The sequence below is a fragment of the Dysidea avara genome, chromosome 13 (assembly GCF_963678975.1).
Source record: "Dysidea avara chromosome 13, odDysAvar1.4, whole genome shotgun sequence".
Classification (NCBI taxonomy): Eukaryota; Metazoa; Porifera; class Demospongiae; order Dictyoceratida; family Dysideidae; genus Dysidea; species Dysidea avara.
Window position 1 is genome coordinate 17,990,838 of NC_089284.1, and position 16,939 is coordinate 18,007,776.

The following is a 16,939-nucleotide window of genomic DNA, read 5'->3' on the forward strand; positions in this document are numbered from 1 at the left end:
GGTAATCAATACCCTTTACTAACTTTAGTGCAGATCCATGGGTTCAATGGCACAAAACATCTTGTTAATAAATCTCTAATGGTAGGAAGATACCATCATACCAGTGGCAATGACTGTAGTATGTACTGTTGAGCAAGGAGTGCTAAGAAAACAGATACAAAAGAAAAGTGGAATTTTTTTTCTCAAGAGAATGAGCATTTCAGCCAACCATATTATTAGTGATGACAATAAGTGCAGACGTGTGGTTTGACTCCATAACAGACTATGTACACTTTTGTGGCTTCAGCACAGGAAAGGTATAGAACTTTGATTAGTCATAAAATAATGTATCTTGAAATTTTCAGTGAATCAAAAGAACTTGAGTATTTTTATCCATGAAGTAATTGAATGTTTTTGTAAGCTCAGCTCAGGTAGACAACTTTATAGTCTAGTGAGTTATCCAAACATCATTGTGTTCCTAGAAAGTGTTTACGTGAGTGAATTTGTTTGGATTATCTGAAGACCACTGATTATACACAGCATTCCTCGCACACTAATAATGACAAAATACTCTAATAAAACAGTCCCTTACTGTATAGCAGGATTTATGAGGGGAAATTGTTTCGTGGATTGCCACCATCCAGGGGGCAAATTTTGTAGATCCATGAAAATTTCAAAGATTTTCCCACTCGAAAAAATTCTGCTACACAGTAATTGAGGTATTTAGGTAAGTGAGGTTTGAGATCATTGTGTTCCTGTTCAACACAAATACTATACCCGTATTAGTAAGGTGAACAATGGCCTAGTAGAGTAACTCTGTTCTTTGCTACATGACTCAACTAACTAGATGGATCAGTGCTTGGTTGTGGCTGATTATCAGTCCCTGGTTCACTATTATCAACCAGGTTAATGTTGTCCAAGGGGAGATCAACAGATGGTAATATTGGAGGAGTGTGACTGCTCTGGACTTCATTATCAACTAAGATACCACCTGTATCAGATCACATGATCTTGATCCAATGCAACAACTATTCACTTTGGTCAGGTCTGCCTCTAACACCTGCTGCTCCTGCAGTGGGCTCTATATAGGATAACCTGTTACTATGGTTACTAACCTGGAGGTACAAAAGGGTTAAGGATGCCGAGCTTGTCACAAAATTCTTGTGTCTGTGGGTTAACTGTTGGCATGGCAACTGTATAGGAAAGGTCGAAATGACTGACAAAACACAGATGGATAGTAAACACACCTGCACGAGATCTAGGCTGTGATGGGTCATAACATGGTACTGTCTGCTGGAAGTTCTCTGGAATCTGAAACCATACAAGTAACATGGTAACTGGCTTGAGGTGTTATCAGAAATAGCTCGATATAGCTATCTAGTGTTGTTGTGGTAAGAAAATTTAGATGATATTCAGCAGTTCAAGTAACACATCTGTTGATACAATGCTTTGAAACTTTAGGATAAAGAGCATTAATATTCATTAAAGAATCAACCATGGTTATTGAATGCATGTCCTTACACAACAACTAACTCGACAACTCATAGGACATAACTTTTGTGGATAAGAGTGTTTATACGCCTGCTATCCCATCCCAATTATTGCTAACTTAAGACAACTACACATCATACATGATGTTAGGAGTACATAATTGCCACAAAGTTTGCTTGTGCATTCGTGATAATGTGATAACCAAATATCTGAAGTGTTACTACCTTAAATGATCCACCAAATGCGGTTCTGATTTTCTCTATATCCTCCGGTGTGTTCCTTGTAGTGATGATGTCATGTCATGGACCACTTGATCTTACTCACTTCAGCTCTAATTGGCGTGGGGGTTTCCATTGTTGTTTTGTGGTTGGGAACATGTTGGCTGTTGCCTTGGTGATGGCTAACCAGTCAGGATCATAACACAGCTCAAGGGCAACATCATCACGATGTGGAACATCTATCACCTTTAATAAGAACAGGTTATGTTGCTAGCCTGCACAAGGTGAAGATATCTAATACATCTACTTGTTTAGAATGTGTTTAGTGGGGTATGATGGACAAACAGTCAGCAGAGGCATTTAACTAATGGGTGTCAAGACCAACTTGATTTTCATCTCCAAACAATTTCTAGTCACATTACAATGGTACTGAGGGTGGAATCAGCAAATATAGATATTAACTGATAAACAGTTTAATGACTACTTACAATAATGCTACTCTTGACTATTTTATTAGAGTATCTTGATCGGACTTGTATTCTATTATTTTAATGCATTTGTACCACACCTTTGCCTAATGGTTGAAGGCACTGACAAGACATTTGTGTTTTAGTAACTGAAGCATCGTACACACTTTCTTCTATCCTGTAGTGCCAGCAACCAAACAGTTCAGTAGCAGATATTAGTAATCTTGACATGGACACATGGATTCAGAAACTATTTTGCAAGCCACCATGATCACTGTAATGTATTTCTGGTGAGGCTTTAATGGTTTACAGTTCTACTGAACATATATGTCTAAGTAAACATGCAAATGGCTATCAATAGGACAATGAGATATACAGACACAATTGGTACATTACACGTTCCATGACAATATACAAACTAGTACACAAATTTCACCTCTAGGAAATGTCTCCCTGGTAGACACTTGTCAAGTGCTAGGAACTTAGTAGTGGAGATCACTTCTCTATTTGATGAATAGTGTTTGTATGAGGCTTCAAATCGGCAGTGAAGGTGTGCAGAGAACCAGTGTAGTGGTCTGAGTGATGTGAGTAACTCCTCAGCCGGGGGACTACCCAATGTGTTCATCCTAACCTAAACATATACACAAAACAACCAATCACAAGCAGCCAGCTGCATTTTTGGATAAAAGTGTTTCACCAGGAAGGGAAGGGGAAACAAGCCAAGGTATAGACTTGCTGTGAAAGAAAACTAGCATAGCATTTGGAATCACAAAAAAATGCAGAGACATTTACAATAGCATATCGCCCTGAAAGTGGGCACCTTCACAATCAGGACAATTGTTGTCCATGGTATACAGACAAACCTGGATGAAGTCTGTAAACATGTCATTACTAGCCAGTTATTGCATATTCCTTGAGGTGGTGTTATGTTAAACATTGCGATGGTGATCAGACCACAACTGATGGTGTACCTGTTCCCAGTAGTCTGGTGGCTTCATCTGTAGGAACTCTTCTGTGTTGCCATAGTGATAAATTCTTGTTGGCCAGTCATGGCTCATGCCAATATCAGCATGACGGAGCTACACACATGGACACAATCCCATAACAACATAACACGGGGACATAGTTACACACGCACGCACGCACACACACTACACACACAATACACCTGTTTCAACTTGTAACAATCAAAACTCCTAACACGGTAGACAGTCTTGATGCTCTTCTGATCATAAGGAGGCAGCTCAAAATGGCCCCATTCATAATCGTGTGGTACAAATATCCCTGACAATCCAGCAATACGCAGTCCACCAAATTGAACTGCTCCACTATAGCCAAGGTAGTAAATGTTAGGAGCCAGCCACCCTCCATATCCTCTGCATATTAATGATAATATGACGTCACTAGGAGTACCTACAGCAGTGTATGTGTATCTGTCTCGTGTTCACTTCAGCCCTGTTACACAGGCAATCACTATTCAATCTGTTAATGCATCAAACAACACTTTGAGTGAGTTAAGACTCTTCCATCCATTATGTGCTTTGGGTTTTTGTTTGTTTTGAAACCATCAATACTGATGAAGTAATAAGATGACAAGTAGTCACATGAAGCTAAGTCAACGCAGGTATGGCAAGAAATAAAAAGTTAATAGTGTGCATGTTGAAATAGCAGTAACTATTAACATATGATATTACTAAGAGCTCAAGTGGACAGGATCATGGTTTCCACTCATAATACAAAAATATAAATACACAACTTACAATTCCCACATGTAGTTGGATGCTTCATGATTTCCACCAATCATTATTGTCAGAACTGGAGCCTTCTTCTCTCCTATATAGTACTGTAAAACTGCTTTAACATACACCACACACCATACACCACACACCATACACCGCACACCACACACCACACAACATACACCACACAACATACACCACACAACATACACCACACAACATACTACATACACCACACCTTATAAAATGTTCCTATCTTCCGATACTTTTCTGGACAAGCCTTACAGCTCAGATCGGCTTCATTTCTTATTGCCTGTACACAGTGGACACTTGGTTATATCAACCCCTTCTGCTTTCCCCATTGTTACAGGGTTATAAATGCACAATGTTGGCCCACCAAGTACAGTATCCTCACAAAAAATATTTCTAATGGAATTGTCAGCACCTAAAATTGTGTTTAAACACAAACAAAAGACATGCAAGCAGAGTCTGCCCCAGGTTGGGGGTTCTACCTTACACGTGTCTATTAGACATGCTGCAGGCCTCATACAAAAAACAACACATTAGGTGAACACGTTTATGATTAAGTTACTAAGTACAGGGTTTAAAGCCTCCTATCTTCCCAGGCTCCTTGGTCCTATCATTAACGTAATGAGCCAAGAAGAGATTAGAGCCTCCTGAACCTTCCAGCCATTACAGCATGTTAAGCTAGGGATGTTGTGACATACTATTATCATGATGTAATTCTATGATAGAGTATGTCACCACCCAATTATGCCTGATTATTTAGAAACCCATAAATGTAGTAAGATATGTCAACATCAACACTACCCCATAGTTATAATATTGACCACATAATTCATGATGATGTCAAGGACTACAGCAATTCACTGACAAATCTACATTATTGTTATTATCTCACTATCTAGGGGACCTCTAAGAAGACTAATGCCTGTGAAACAGGGATTGGACCAGTCAGAACATATAACACACAGCCACTTACTCAGGCTCCCAAACTTGTGCTAAGTATTTCACATACAATCTCTCTTCTTGTGTATACCCCTCCAGAGACTAATAGAGTCATTTTAAGTGACACCTCAGGGTACAGAGTTAACAAAACTCTCACGCCTTAGACACAATTCTCAATGCCCAACATTTGTAATCTCACTATCTTCTTCACTCCTAGGATTTCTTTCACTAACTATACTTCAATCTAGGCTTCATGAGGTGTCTTGCACTTTGAGGTATGCTCAGAACTAGCAAAATATCAAGAGCCACCCAACCCTTCAGCAGTCACATGATCTCTCATTCAAACTTTTAACGGAGCTCTGAAAGACAGTTGATTCTTTTTGGACAACAACTGAGAAAAGTTGTATATGAAGAACAAACAGTGGTTCTGAAAGGGCACTCGGACTCCAGGTATTACATGTATATAATTGTAAAATGTTTATGGTTACTATGGTAATCAGTGATTCCACTGTTGCAAGATAAACTGTGTGGCCATGATAGGAGCCAGGAAGTTGACACTGAAGAGATCTCAGATACAAGACAATTAAGTTGTGTATAAGGCTCTGTAGTCCTATGTACTGTGTGAGCCAGTTGTGGTCGTCATGGTAATTGTAATGAATTGCCACAATTATAAAGTAGTTTGCACACACCATGCAATGATTACTATTGTACACTTGTAGCTAGTGATATACAACTAGTCAGTGATATATAACACTTTCAATATTAGGCCAGACAAAGTTAATTCACTGTTTATTGTCACTACCCACATGGTACTTTGAAAATTTTTATTAATCATCATTTTATCATGTGAGTTTATTGGATTGTATGTAAAATGCTGTATCAACAGCTGCTACATGGTTTGTAGCTCAGCTATGAATAGGCAGGTGTAGTAAAGGAGGTACATTGGTAGACCAAGCTCCATTTTGATTTCACTGTTACTGTAATCCCTCCCTTCCAAGATTTAAAAAATTTGGACTGCCTTTGCCACCACCCCCACCACTGGCTGTCAATATGCTGGTCAGCTTGTTTCCTTTCTAATGGAGTAGTCATATAACTATACTATAATAAATCAGTCAAACTCAGCAGAGTTGTGCAGTAAGAAAGTACACATGCTTCAATTAGCAATGCATGTGCAAATATAAAATTCTAGGATCCTTTAAGGGTCCGCAATCCGAAAAATCAACTTTTACAAATTGATTCCCCTACAATTGTGGCATGTTCATTGTAGTATCCCATTGCTAGATCCACCATGAAACCGGAGGCACGATTGTTGTCTTCACAGAAATATCATTTTTAGTATTTCGTGAGATGCAAAAATTATTTTTTAAATTTCGTGCTCCACACAAAGAACAGAATAAAACTTGCTACTTAGCTATTATCTGGAGTTATTGTACGTAGTTAAAAAAGCACGCACAGTAATAAGCAAACGATTCACTGGGTTCCTGGCACAGGGTTGCTTTCTTCAAAAAGCAGAATGCATCCAACCTTATCACATCACTATGAGGAAGAATTGGCTTTTCTTGTCTTGGCTGGTAGGGCAGTTTGAATTCGAAAATTCATGTTTCGTTTTCATAGTCTGTCTATGCTGTTAGTCTGAAAAGGATCTGAGACTTCTCACCATCTGGGTGAAGAGCGTCAAAAATTCCATGTATCATTTCAAGGGATTCTCTTAATGGTGCCAAAGTCCTTTCCAGAACTTCTGATGCCACACTGGTCACCTAATTTTGATGATAAATGATGGTTCAAAACATTTGGTAGTGGTAGCAGTTGGTGTTTCTGTGATTTCATATGATGCAGTATACGAGCAGCTCGCCAGGAGCTCAAATCTAAAATGAAAGTTTTTCTGGCTTGTTTTGGGAGTTATTGCAGCCTAATGGTGATGTAGGGTGATCTAGTGAAGATTTGAAGCTGCTGTGGAGTGTGAGAGGTGAGGTCAAATTTGGACGATTTTGCTGCCTTCCGTGGTGCATAGCTTAGAGCGAGGCGTGGAAGTTGTGGATGAAATAATAATTGACAACCGCTGCTACCAAACGTTCAGGGACATCTTTTGCCATAGTTTTAGTCAATAAGTAATGATTGTTGTGGCTGCAGAAGTACTGGAAATGACTAGAAAGCGCGACACGATTCTTTAATTCTGCAGGAATTTTTGATGCTTGTCACCCAGATGGTGAGAAGTCTCAGATCTGTTCCAAACTAACAGCATAGACAGACTATGCACCCAACCTTATCTAAACACTATGAGGAAGAGTTGGCTTCTTTTTCCCTGGGTGGTAGGGCAGTTTGGAATCAAAACTTTGTATTTCTTTGTCTGTTTTTTCAAAGAAAGCAACCCTGTGCTGGGCACTCAGCAAATCATTTACTTATTTCTGTGTGTACTTTTTAACTACAACAACTCTGGATATGATCTGGCTGAGTAGCAAGTTTCATCCAGTTCTTTGTATGGAGTACAAAATAATTTTACATTTCACGAGATACTAAAAACGATAGTTCTGTGAAGCAACAATCGTGCCTCCGTTTTCATGGTGGATCTAGCAATGGGATGCTACAATGAACATCCCACAATGGTAGGGGGATCAATTTGTAAAAGTTGATTTTTTGGATTGCGGACCCTAACTAGGTGCAGAATGTGTCTTTAGCAGGAGTATTAAAGCATAGCCAAGTTTTCTGAAATTGGTATAAACAATTGCCCACCCTCATGAAAATCCTCTGACAATAAACTGTGAATTAGTTTTACCAGCACAAGCCTGAAGGATGTCATGCTGATATAATATCATGACATCTTTTTGCTGATCTGCATGCTTAGTCTCGCGCAGCCAGGCCACTATTTCAGTGCTGGGGCTTATCGATTTGAGATTATAAGCGCCTGCGCTGAAAAGGCGTTTGCCTTAGGTAGGGTCCATAACTCAAAAAATCGATATCCTCCAATCAACAGAATCAACTACCTAACAATTGTCATGTGTTAGGCTAAGTGTAACTTACATAACACCAGCATGGCAGCTAAGTTTGTCACTTTCTTCTGGTAGAAAATGATACAAATGTCTTAAAATTGCATGATTTTTCCGTTGCAGCAGTTCGTAGGGTTGTTTGTATGCCACAATATTCACTCTCAACATTGTTCAAGTAGTCTATCATCAATTCAAAGTACTGGTGGTTTGATTTTATTGGTCAGTTCCTGGTGGCAGCACGATCTGTGCAGCTTATTGGCAACAGACAAAATGTTTCTTCCTTTGGAGCACAGGACAAGCAGAGCAGTAAAACTGCTCTGTGGGTCAGCAATGACCAGTACTAGGTAAAGTACCTGCATGCGGAGTATGGTTACAATTGAAGCTTGTTAGCCATCTGGCTGAGCCATCTATATGCTGAAATTCAGCCAAAATGATGTGATTTTTGCAAACAAATACCAGAATGGTTGATACATCAGTGAGACAGTCTCCAACAGTGAGGATACGAAGCTTATAAACACCTAACAATACGGCTATCTCGCCCAGTAAACGCATAGAGCAATCCAATGCATGAAATAGGCACTCACGTGATCGATATTCAAATCTCAGAAAATACAACCATAATCTATTCTGATGACCTTAAAATCACTTGGAATCAAGTGACAATCAATTTCTGTGCATTAGGTTCAGCATCTCGATTATCCCAGCAGTCTAAGACTCTCCCTATTTTTATTTTTATTTATTTATGGATGTAGCTACATACATAATAATTCAAAAATAAAGGTTTAGGTTCCAGGCCTTTGTTCATATCCATGTCCTTAACTTCCCAGAACTCATCAAGTTTTTGTTTACAGGAAGATATAGTAGGTGCTGAGACTACATCAGATGGTACTCATTAACAACTCTCTCACTAAAGAAGTTTGCTCTCAATTGCAGTCTATGATGCCATCTCAGCATAAAACACACCTGCACTGGCCCAGACCACGTCTGAGTGAACAATTAACACAAATATTTACAAAAGGAGCACACTGCATGGTTACTATTCAGAAATGAAACCGATTTCATGGGTATTTCCGCGATTTGAATTTCGATCACATGAGTGCCTTTTAATGCATTGGATTGCTCTATGCGTTTACTGGGGCGAGATAGCCATGTTGTTAGGTGTTTATAAGCTTCGTATCCTCGCTGTTGGAGACTGTCTCACTGATGTATCAACCATTCTGGTATTTGTCTGAAAAATCGCATTGTTTTGGCCGAATTTCAGCATATAGATGGCTCAGCCAGATGGCTAACAAGCTTCAATTATAACCATACTCCGCATGCAGGTACTTTACCTAGTACTGGTCATTGCTGACCCACAGAGCAGTTGCTGCTCTGCTTGTCCTGTGCTCCAGAGGAAGAAACATTTTGTCTGTCGCCAAAAAGCTGCACAGATCGTGCTGCCACCAGAAACTGACCAATAAAATCAAACCACCAATACTTTGAATTGATGATAGACTACTTGAACAATGTTGAGAGTGAATATTGTGGCATACGAACAACCCTATGAACTGCTGCAATGAAAAATCACGCAATTTTAAGACATTTGTATCATTTTCTACCAGAAAAAAGTGACAAACTTGGCTGCCACACTGGTGTTATGTAAGTTACACCAAGAGTAAAGAGTAAATAATGGAAGAGAGAGTATCCAACTGCCATATACTGCATCAAAAATGAGCACGTCAAGTAGAGAAGCCATCCTGTAGTGCTTTCAAAGGCAGTGTTGAATGAAGTAATAAACACCTGCTAGCTCAGACTGTTTGAAGTGAAGTCAAACAGTCTAAGCTAGAAGGTGTTTATTACTTCATTCAACACTGCCTTTGAAAGCACTACAGGATGGCTTCTCTACTTGACGTGCACATTTTTGATGCAGTATATGGCAGTTGGATACTCTCTCTTCCATTATTTACTCTTGGTTACACTTATGACAATTGTTAGGTAGTTGATTGGAGGATTTTAGGAGAGCGCGTGCGCGAGAAGTCAGTGGCGGGGATTGATCGCGTGAGGACCTCGTGGCGGACCGATTGTACTAACATTGTTGTATGGTTGATTGATTGTTGTTATTTATAAACTAACCAATACTATTACAACTGGAGTATTACAACTTAGGGGTCCTACCGAGATTGTAGCTTAGGCCTTCCTGCAACTGTCCATACAACAGGGCATCTTTGGTTTCATTAGACAACTTATCTCCACCATAAGCTCTTCGAAAGGTCCTTTCAAGGCGACGGATAAAATCAATAACTAGCTCATTCTCTTCTTGCACAGTGTGATGAAAGTCTTGGGCAGCTATAGCCTTATTGTCGGGATCCATCTTGGCTTGCATCAACTGACATGCCCTTGAATAATTAGAGCGATCCTCTTGATCAAGCACGTTCCATTCCTGTAATGCCTTCTTCCACAGATGGCCTGCCAACTGAATCACTTTCTCATCCTCCATCCATTCATTCCAGTTAGCAGCAATCTCAAAAGTGGGTAGCCAGTCCTCCCGCAGAACATCTGAGCTTTCATCTGTGTAAGAATCTACTGGTGGTGCTTTACCTTTTCTGACAGGTACACGTGTCCGCTCGCTCATTCCCAACTGGGCAGTGGCTGACAACCTTCCTTCACTACTATGATGTTGGCGTTCTGATCCAATAGCCAGATAACGCTCCAACAGAGCTTGAGGTTGCAGCATTGATCTTTGCAGCTGAGCATTTTGAAGTCTATTTGATAGGCAGTACTACAACAGTCTACACAGATCATCAAGCACTGGTAAGCTCCTTCCTGTCTTATATGAAGAGCCAGACCAGAGGTCTTTTAGCTAGATGGTACCTGAGAATCTCAAGATTCTTACTGTTGTTGTGGATAGAATACAAACCAGGGTCAGCTAATTGTGTGGCAGATGCCTTATCCAGGTCACCAGTTCCAGTGGAGGAGGTTAATACTGATAATGTTTTACAAATTACTCTAGCTGAAGACCAAACCATGAGTCAGGTCGAGACTCAGCAAAGGCAGGACCCTGAGTTACTGAAGATAATAGAGTGTCTTGAGAAGCGAACAGATCTGGCAGACCCCAACAATGTGCCAGCTCTGGAGGAGAAAGGCTATCTGTTGGTTGATGGAGTTTTGTATTATGAGAGTTCTAGGTCTCCTAGGAGAAGACTGGTTGTTCCCAAGCACCTGAGAAAATTGCTACTGAGTGAGCACCACGATACACATTTTGCAGGACATTTTGGAACCAAGAAGTTAGTTGGCAGACTGGCACAGTACTATTATTGGACTGGCATGGGGAGTGATGCACACAAGAAGTGTGAGAGCTGTGTTACGTGTGCTTCTGTCCAAGGACAAGGACGTAAGGAGAGGCCACCTTTGAAGAGTATCAGAGTGGGAGGAGCTTTCGAATGTGTGGGAATGGATTTCAAGGAAATGGACATGAGCAAGGCTGGCAATAAGTATGCATTGGTGATACAAGACTATTTAACTAAGTGGCCAGAAGTTTATGCTGTTCCAGATAGGAAGGCTGAAACTGTAGCGAAATGTTGGATGGATTTCATCTGGAAACATGGTGTGCCAAACAGGATAATACACGACTGAGCTGCAGAATTCCTTTCAGAAGTGTTGCAAGAAACAGCTAGATTGGTTGGCGTATCCCAGCTCCCAACCTCTGGGGGCACCCTCAGACTGATGGATTGGTGGAGCGACTAAATCGTACCTTGAAGCAGATGTTGACTAAACTGGTTTCAAAGGGAGGACACGACTGGGATACCTTGTTGGGTCCAGTGCTGTTTGCCTACAGGACTACTCCCCATTCTTCAATAGGTGAGTCCCCATTTTATTTGGTTTATGGTCGTGATGCACACATTCCTTCCTCAGTGTCCTTCATTCCACTAGTTACTAAGTACCACACACTGGATCGGAGACAGAGTATGGCAGGTCTTTATTTCAGGAGTTACAGAGTGCACGAAGCATAGCACAGAGGAGTATTGGTGAAGCTCAGCAGAAGCAGAAAAAGAATTATGACAAGAGTGTTACTGACAGTCATCTCAGGGAGGGAGACCCTTGTATGTTGAAGGTTGAACCTAGATTTCGTCTAGACAGAAGTTACAAGGGACCTTTCCGTATTCAGTCACTGACAGCAACTAATGCTATAATTAGGCCAATGAGTGACTGTAATGGTGAGCCAATTAATGTTTCTAGGCAACGGCTATCTAAGTGCAGCCCACTGATAATGGAAGGAAATCCATGGTTGGGACATGGTGGGAAATGGCGATGACGCCCACAGATTCATAGACAGAAGGCTGACCACACTCCTAGTAGGATGATTAACAATGGACAGCAGGCAGCTGATCATGACAAAGTGTCCACAAAGGTCACCACTAAGCATGGGCAAGTGATCAGAAAGCCAGGAAGATTTTTGTTTGTTGGCAAAGCACAAAAAGGAGGGGGAAGATGTAGGAGCACGCGTGCGCGAGAAGTCAGTGGCGGGGATTGATCACGTGAGGACCTCGTGGCGGACCGATTGTACTAACATTGTTGTATGGTTGATTGATTGTTGTTGTTATTTATAAACTAACCAATACTATTACAACTGGAGTATTACAGATATCGATTTTTCACATTGTGGACCCTACCTTAGGGTTAGGAATAGTCTCACATAGCCAGGCCCTTTTCTTTCTTTTGTGTGGGGGCGGGGAAAGAAAAGGGTCTGGTGAACATAGTATAGCATTGTCGTTGGGCTATCCTGAGATTGTAAGGATTCTACTGCACAGCTTCTGGATTGTTGTTTGGTGCAAATGATGTTATCTGCTGCATTTGCGCCCTGTTACCATAGATATTTCAGAAGTAGCTATGGTAACAAGATGCAAATATTAGCGAATCACGTCATTCGTGCCAATTAACAATCCGGAAGCTGCGCAGTAGAATCCCCACAATCTCGGGATAGCCCAACGACGATGCTATACTATATATGTTCACCAGACCCTTTTCTTTCCCGCCCCCACACAAAAGAAAGAAAAGGGTCTGGCTACGTGAAACTAGGTTAGGAAGGCGAAAAGGCCTTTTCAGCGCGAGCGCTTATAATCTCCAATCAATAAGCCCCAGCACTGAAATAGTGGTCTGGCTGCGCGAGACTGCTTGAAGCCCCTGGTGAAGAGACTCCCAAGAAATATCAAATACCCTATCCAATCACCTCAAAATCTCCGCAACACAGCAAAACGTCCACTTTAGTGTTGTCACGTGCCTCCAGCTGTAATATGGTATCGTAGATCGTGTCCATCTCTCCATGGCTACATCCTACTACAGCGACCTGAATATACCGTCAAGATAAACGAACTAAGGCTACTATATTTGTTCACCTTCATCGATTTGGTTTGTGACTAGACCTCGCGGTTGACGTTGACTGGGTGAAACTCAGTGAAGGGAAGTCGAGGGGTCCGCCACTCAGGATTATGATCGACGTGATTCGGAATCACCGCGTACTTCCAGTTGATTCCTAGATTCCGAACGTTGAATCCTCTGATTCCTCTGATTCTGCCAGCGATTCCTCGCGATTCCTTTATTCCGTCTAATTCCAAAAGGGATTCCTATAATTCCATATGATTCTAATAATTCCGGCTGATTCCAAGGCTGATTCTGTAATTCCAAGTTGATTCCACGATTCCATAGAATGGATTCTGTACTATAGGCGAGCCAGAATGGTGACTATCACAGTGTATCACTTTAGCTACCTCTGCTGAACCTACTGGTGAGTACCGAAGTCATTTTAAGTTCCACCTGGCATGGACTCGAGCCGCTGCAAATTCGCTGGCAATAGCCTATTTTTATTTATTTATTTTATCATTACTGGGCAGGCAGCTCTATATTTCTGCGTCTGACAAAAGTGTCAGTGGACACCGTCACAACACTAGCTAACCCTGATGAAAGACCTTAAACTGGATCACATCTTTCCTGACTGGACGTACACAGAGTGTTGTGTGTGGTGGTTGCACTTCCACCCCCTGTGATGTTTTGAGTGGTGTCCCACAAGGTTCTGTACTAGGGCCTCTGCTATTTTTTACATACATAAATGATATCAATATGCTACTCATACTACACAGCTATTTGCACAGCCACCAAGATGTAGAGTTTCTTTTACTCAAAAGCATTTTAGATCTCAAGCTGCCCACTGGTGGAATGCAGTTCCTAACGACATGTTAACATCTCCAACTTTTCAGGACGATTTATTTTCTTATTTGTGTAAAATTTGTTGATGATTTTTATGTTTGTAAATTATTTGCTTAATTGTTTTGTATGTGCTATGTGTGTGTTGTAATTTTTTGTTCAGTCTGTGTGTGTGCTGTTGTAGTTTATATGTGTATATGTATGCTATTTTTGTGTTTCCTCCTCAGTCAGGGAAGAACGGCATTGCCGACTGACTTGAGGCTAATTTAAAAATCAATCAATCAATCAAATCGATATCACTAACGAATTAAGTTCTATTTGTCGCTTATACGCTGATGACTGCATTCTATATAGGAGAATTGATAGTTTAACAGATGTTAAAGATTTGCAAGGTGATTTACAGATATTGGAACTATGTGTTGACAAATGTGTGGTTGTATCTATAACTCTTAAACGAAACCCTATATACTCCAGTTACCACCTTCATGGAGAACAACTTACTGTGGTTCAGTGTGCCAAGTACCTGGGAGTCTCAATTGATTCAAAATTATCTTTTAACCAACATGTGGACAATGTGTGCAAAAAGGAAAACTCTGTATTAAGTTTTGTGAGGAGAAATTTTGCAAACTGCTCCTGTAAAATCAAAGAATCGACCTGTTTCTTACTTACGTCAAGCCCACAATGGAATATGCAGCTGCAGCATGGGCTCCTTACAGCAGACGGTCAAAAACAAACTTGAGTCTGTGCAAAGATGTGCAGCTCGCTTTGTAATGAATGATTAATATCAAACCAGCAGTGTATCAAACATGTTATCACGTCTTAACTCGAGCACCATTGAAACTCATTTCAAACATTTAAGGCTTCAGATGTTCCATAAAATTATTCATAGCATTGCGAATGTATCACTTCCTGATTATATAGCTCATAGATCAAGGTATACCAGAAGTAGTGAACTTAAATTTATACAGCCAGACACAGCTATTGATTCTTATAAATACAGTTTCTTTCCTGCTTCAATTTGATTGTGGAACACTCTACCTAGTGATATAAATTGTGACAATATAGATACTTTTAAGGAACTTCTGAAACATATTACATTGTAATTTATTTTTATAGCTTATATTTGTAGCCTCATGATTTTACATCTATATTGTAATATACTCACCCATATGAGTTCTGCAATAATTATAGTAAGAATGTATTGCAACTCATTAACAAGCTAGTTAGCTAAGGGTTAGTATAAGTCTCGTTGGGAACACCGGATCCGGGCCCCACTGAGAACTTGTAGGAGCTGTTATTGAAAATTGTTAGATTACAGGATGTTCTGGAATCCGGGAAACCTCGATCCAACAGCCAGCTGACGGAGAATGAATTAGCTAGTATATAGTGGCTGTAGTTAGCTGCTTCTGCGACGGCTCGCACTCACTCGCGAAGACTTAAACCTCACTAGAAACGCACAGGAACACTCACTGTAATACACGTAGGCGTATACACAAAGTGTAAAACCTGGTGCAAAACAAGTGAGAGTTAGCATCTTTAGCTTATGAGTGTGTTATACTGTGTTAAACGGTAATTTACGATATAATTTTCATAACATTTATTTCAAAATATTTCTAATTACAAAGTTGATTCCGCTTCAGATTCCCATAATTCCATGATTCCTTGATTGATTCCAGTGATTCCTGAGGTCTTCGACGTGATTCCGAATCGTGGCGGACCCCTCGAGGGAAGTAGTATGACTTCAACATCCCAAATACTCTAATAGAGCAGTCATGTATTTTAAAGATTAAAATTGAATATTATTTATTTTCTGGGAGACTATACTGAGAAGTACACACCTTAGCTATGTTTGGGATCTGGCTACTAGGTATGCTAATGGGTAGTGTAGCGCTACCTAGTCTTGTCAACACAGACTGTCATGATTTTTTTCTTTTCAGTGTCATTTGGTCGGGAAAGATCTTTATCCCGACCAAATGGCAAAAGAAAAAATACAGTCTGTGTTGACAAGACTAGGCACTACCAGACAATCTGATGGGTCATGAAGTAAACTTTAGTTATGTTTGGGACCTACTTGACATTGAGGTGGATGAAGTCATGAAGTAAACCTCACTTGGGTGGTCTAGCAGTTAAACTCGGAGGTGGCTCGCTTTGAGTAACTTGGTTGGTTTCACTGATCTCAACAGGAAGTATATAGCTATACAGCTTTTAAAAGTCTTGCTGCCTGACTCAAACACATGGTATATAGTGACTAGCTACTAGATACTTATTTTGCTTTTTAATGCAAGCTAAACCTACATTAATGGCCTGTGGGCAACATGTACCCACAGCCAGGGAAAATATTCACATGCACACAAATTATTACAATACTACTTATGCTATTACAGCTATACTAATAATTACAGTTGGTTGAAGTTGGTGGGGATTGGTTCCCTAGAGAGGACATAAAAAACGGTATGTATACAGGCTCTATCAGAATTAAAGTTGTCAGTAAAATGAGTCCAGAAGTAGTTAGTTATGTGATACTTGATTGTGTTAGCAGATAATGATAGGTCTAAGACTGGTAAACAGTCTCATGATTCTAAAAATGGTGTTGAGTTGCTGTTGATGTCCTTGCATGGGTGGATTAACTTTTGGTGGGTTCCAGACCTCGTAGTACTGCTAGCAAAAGTGATGTGATGATTGATATTAAAGTTACTTGTTGGTGATTTTAAAGATTTTATAAAGAACATTAGGCCATGAAGTTCGTAGGTATACATAAGTGGCCGTAGATTCAGTTGTTGCAGTCTAGATTTGTATGATGAATTATAGTAATTTAAGATGTATTTAGTAGCTCTACGTTGTATGCGTTCTAACATGGTGATATCTTTTATTAGTTGTGGTCTCCATAGTTGTGAACAGTACAGAAGTTGAGATCG

The 16,939-nt window shown here is 40.3% G+C and overlaps 1 protein-coding gene across 3 annotated transcripts; it reads right to left on the minus strand.

Annotated features, from left to right (window-relative positions):
• Positions 1-711: 711 nt before the first annotated feature.
• LOC136243516 (lariat debranching enzyme-like) lies at positions 712-13,490 on the minus strand. Of its 3 annotated transcripts, none has more exons than XM_066035020.1 (13): positions 13,220-13,490; positions 13,054-13,170; positions 4,133-4,207; positions 3,916-3,998; positions 3,324-3,531; positions 3,127-3,234; positions 2,592-2,786; positions 1,795-1,934; positions 1,695-1,749; positions 1,227-1,290; positions 1,095-1,172; positions 1,016-1,060; positions 712-970 (listed from the first exon to the last, which is right to left on the minus strand). In XM_066035020.1, the coding sequence occupies exons 1-13, from the start codon at positions 13,223-13,225 to the stop codon at positions 819-821; spliced, it is 1,326 nt and encodes a 441-aa protein (XP_065891092.1). In that variant the 5' UTR covers positions 13,226-13,490; the 3' UTR covers positions 712-818. The 3 variants fall into 3 exon arrangements, with proteins under 3 accessions (XP_065891092.1, XP_065891093.1, XP_065891094.1); XM_066035021.1 differs by having other exon boundaries at positions 1,016-1,048; positions 13,220-13,488; XM_066035022.1 differs by lacking the exons at positions 13,054-13,170; positions 13,220-13,490 and having other exon boundaries at positions 3,916-3,988; positions 4,133-4,202.
• Positions 13,491-16,939: the final 3,449 nt, after the last annotated feature.

Excerpts from the sequence above, each read along its gene's own strand:
- LOC136243516 (XM_066035020.1), bottom strand. Across the intron at positions 4,208-13,053 it reads TGTGTTGCGGAGATTTTGAG|GCAATAAGAAATGAAGCCGA; the intron begins GTGATTGGATAG and ends CACTGTGTACAG. Across the intron at positions 971-1,015 it reads TAGAGGCAGACCTGACCAAA|GTGGTATCTTAGTTGATAAT; the intron begins GTGAATAGTTGT and ends GATCTGATACAG.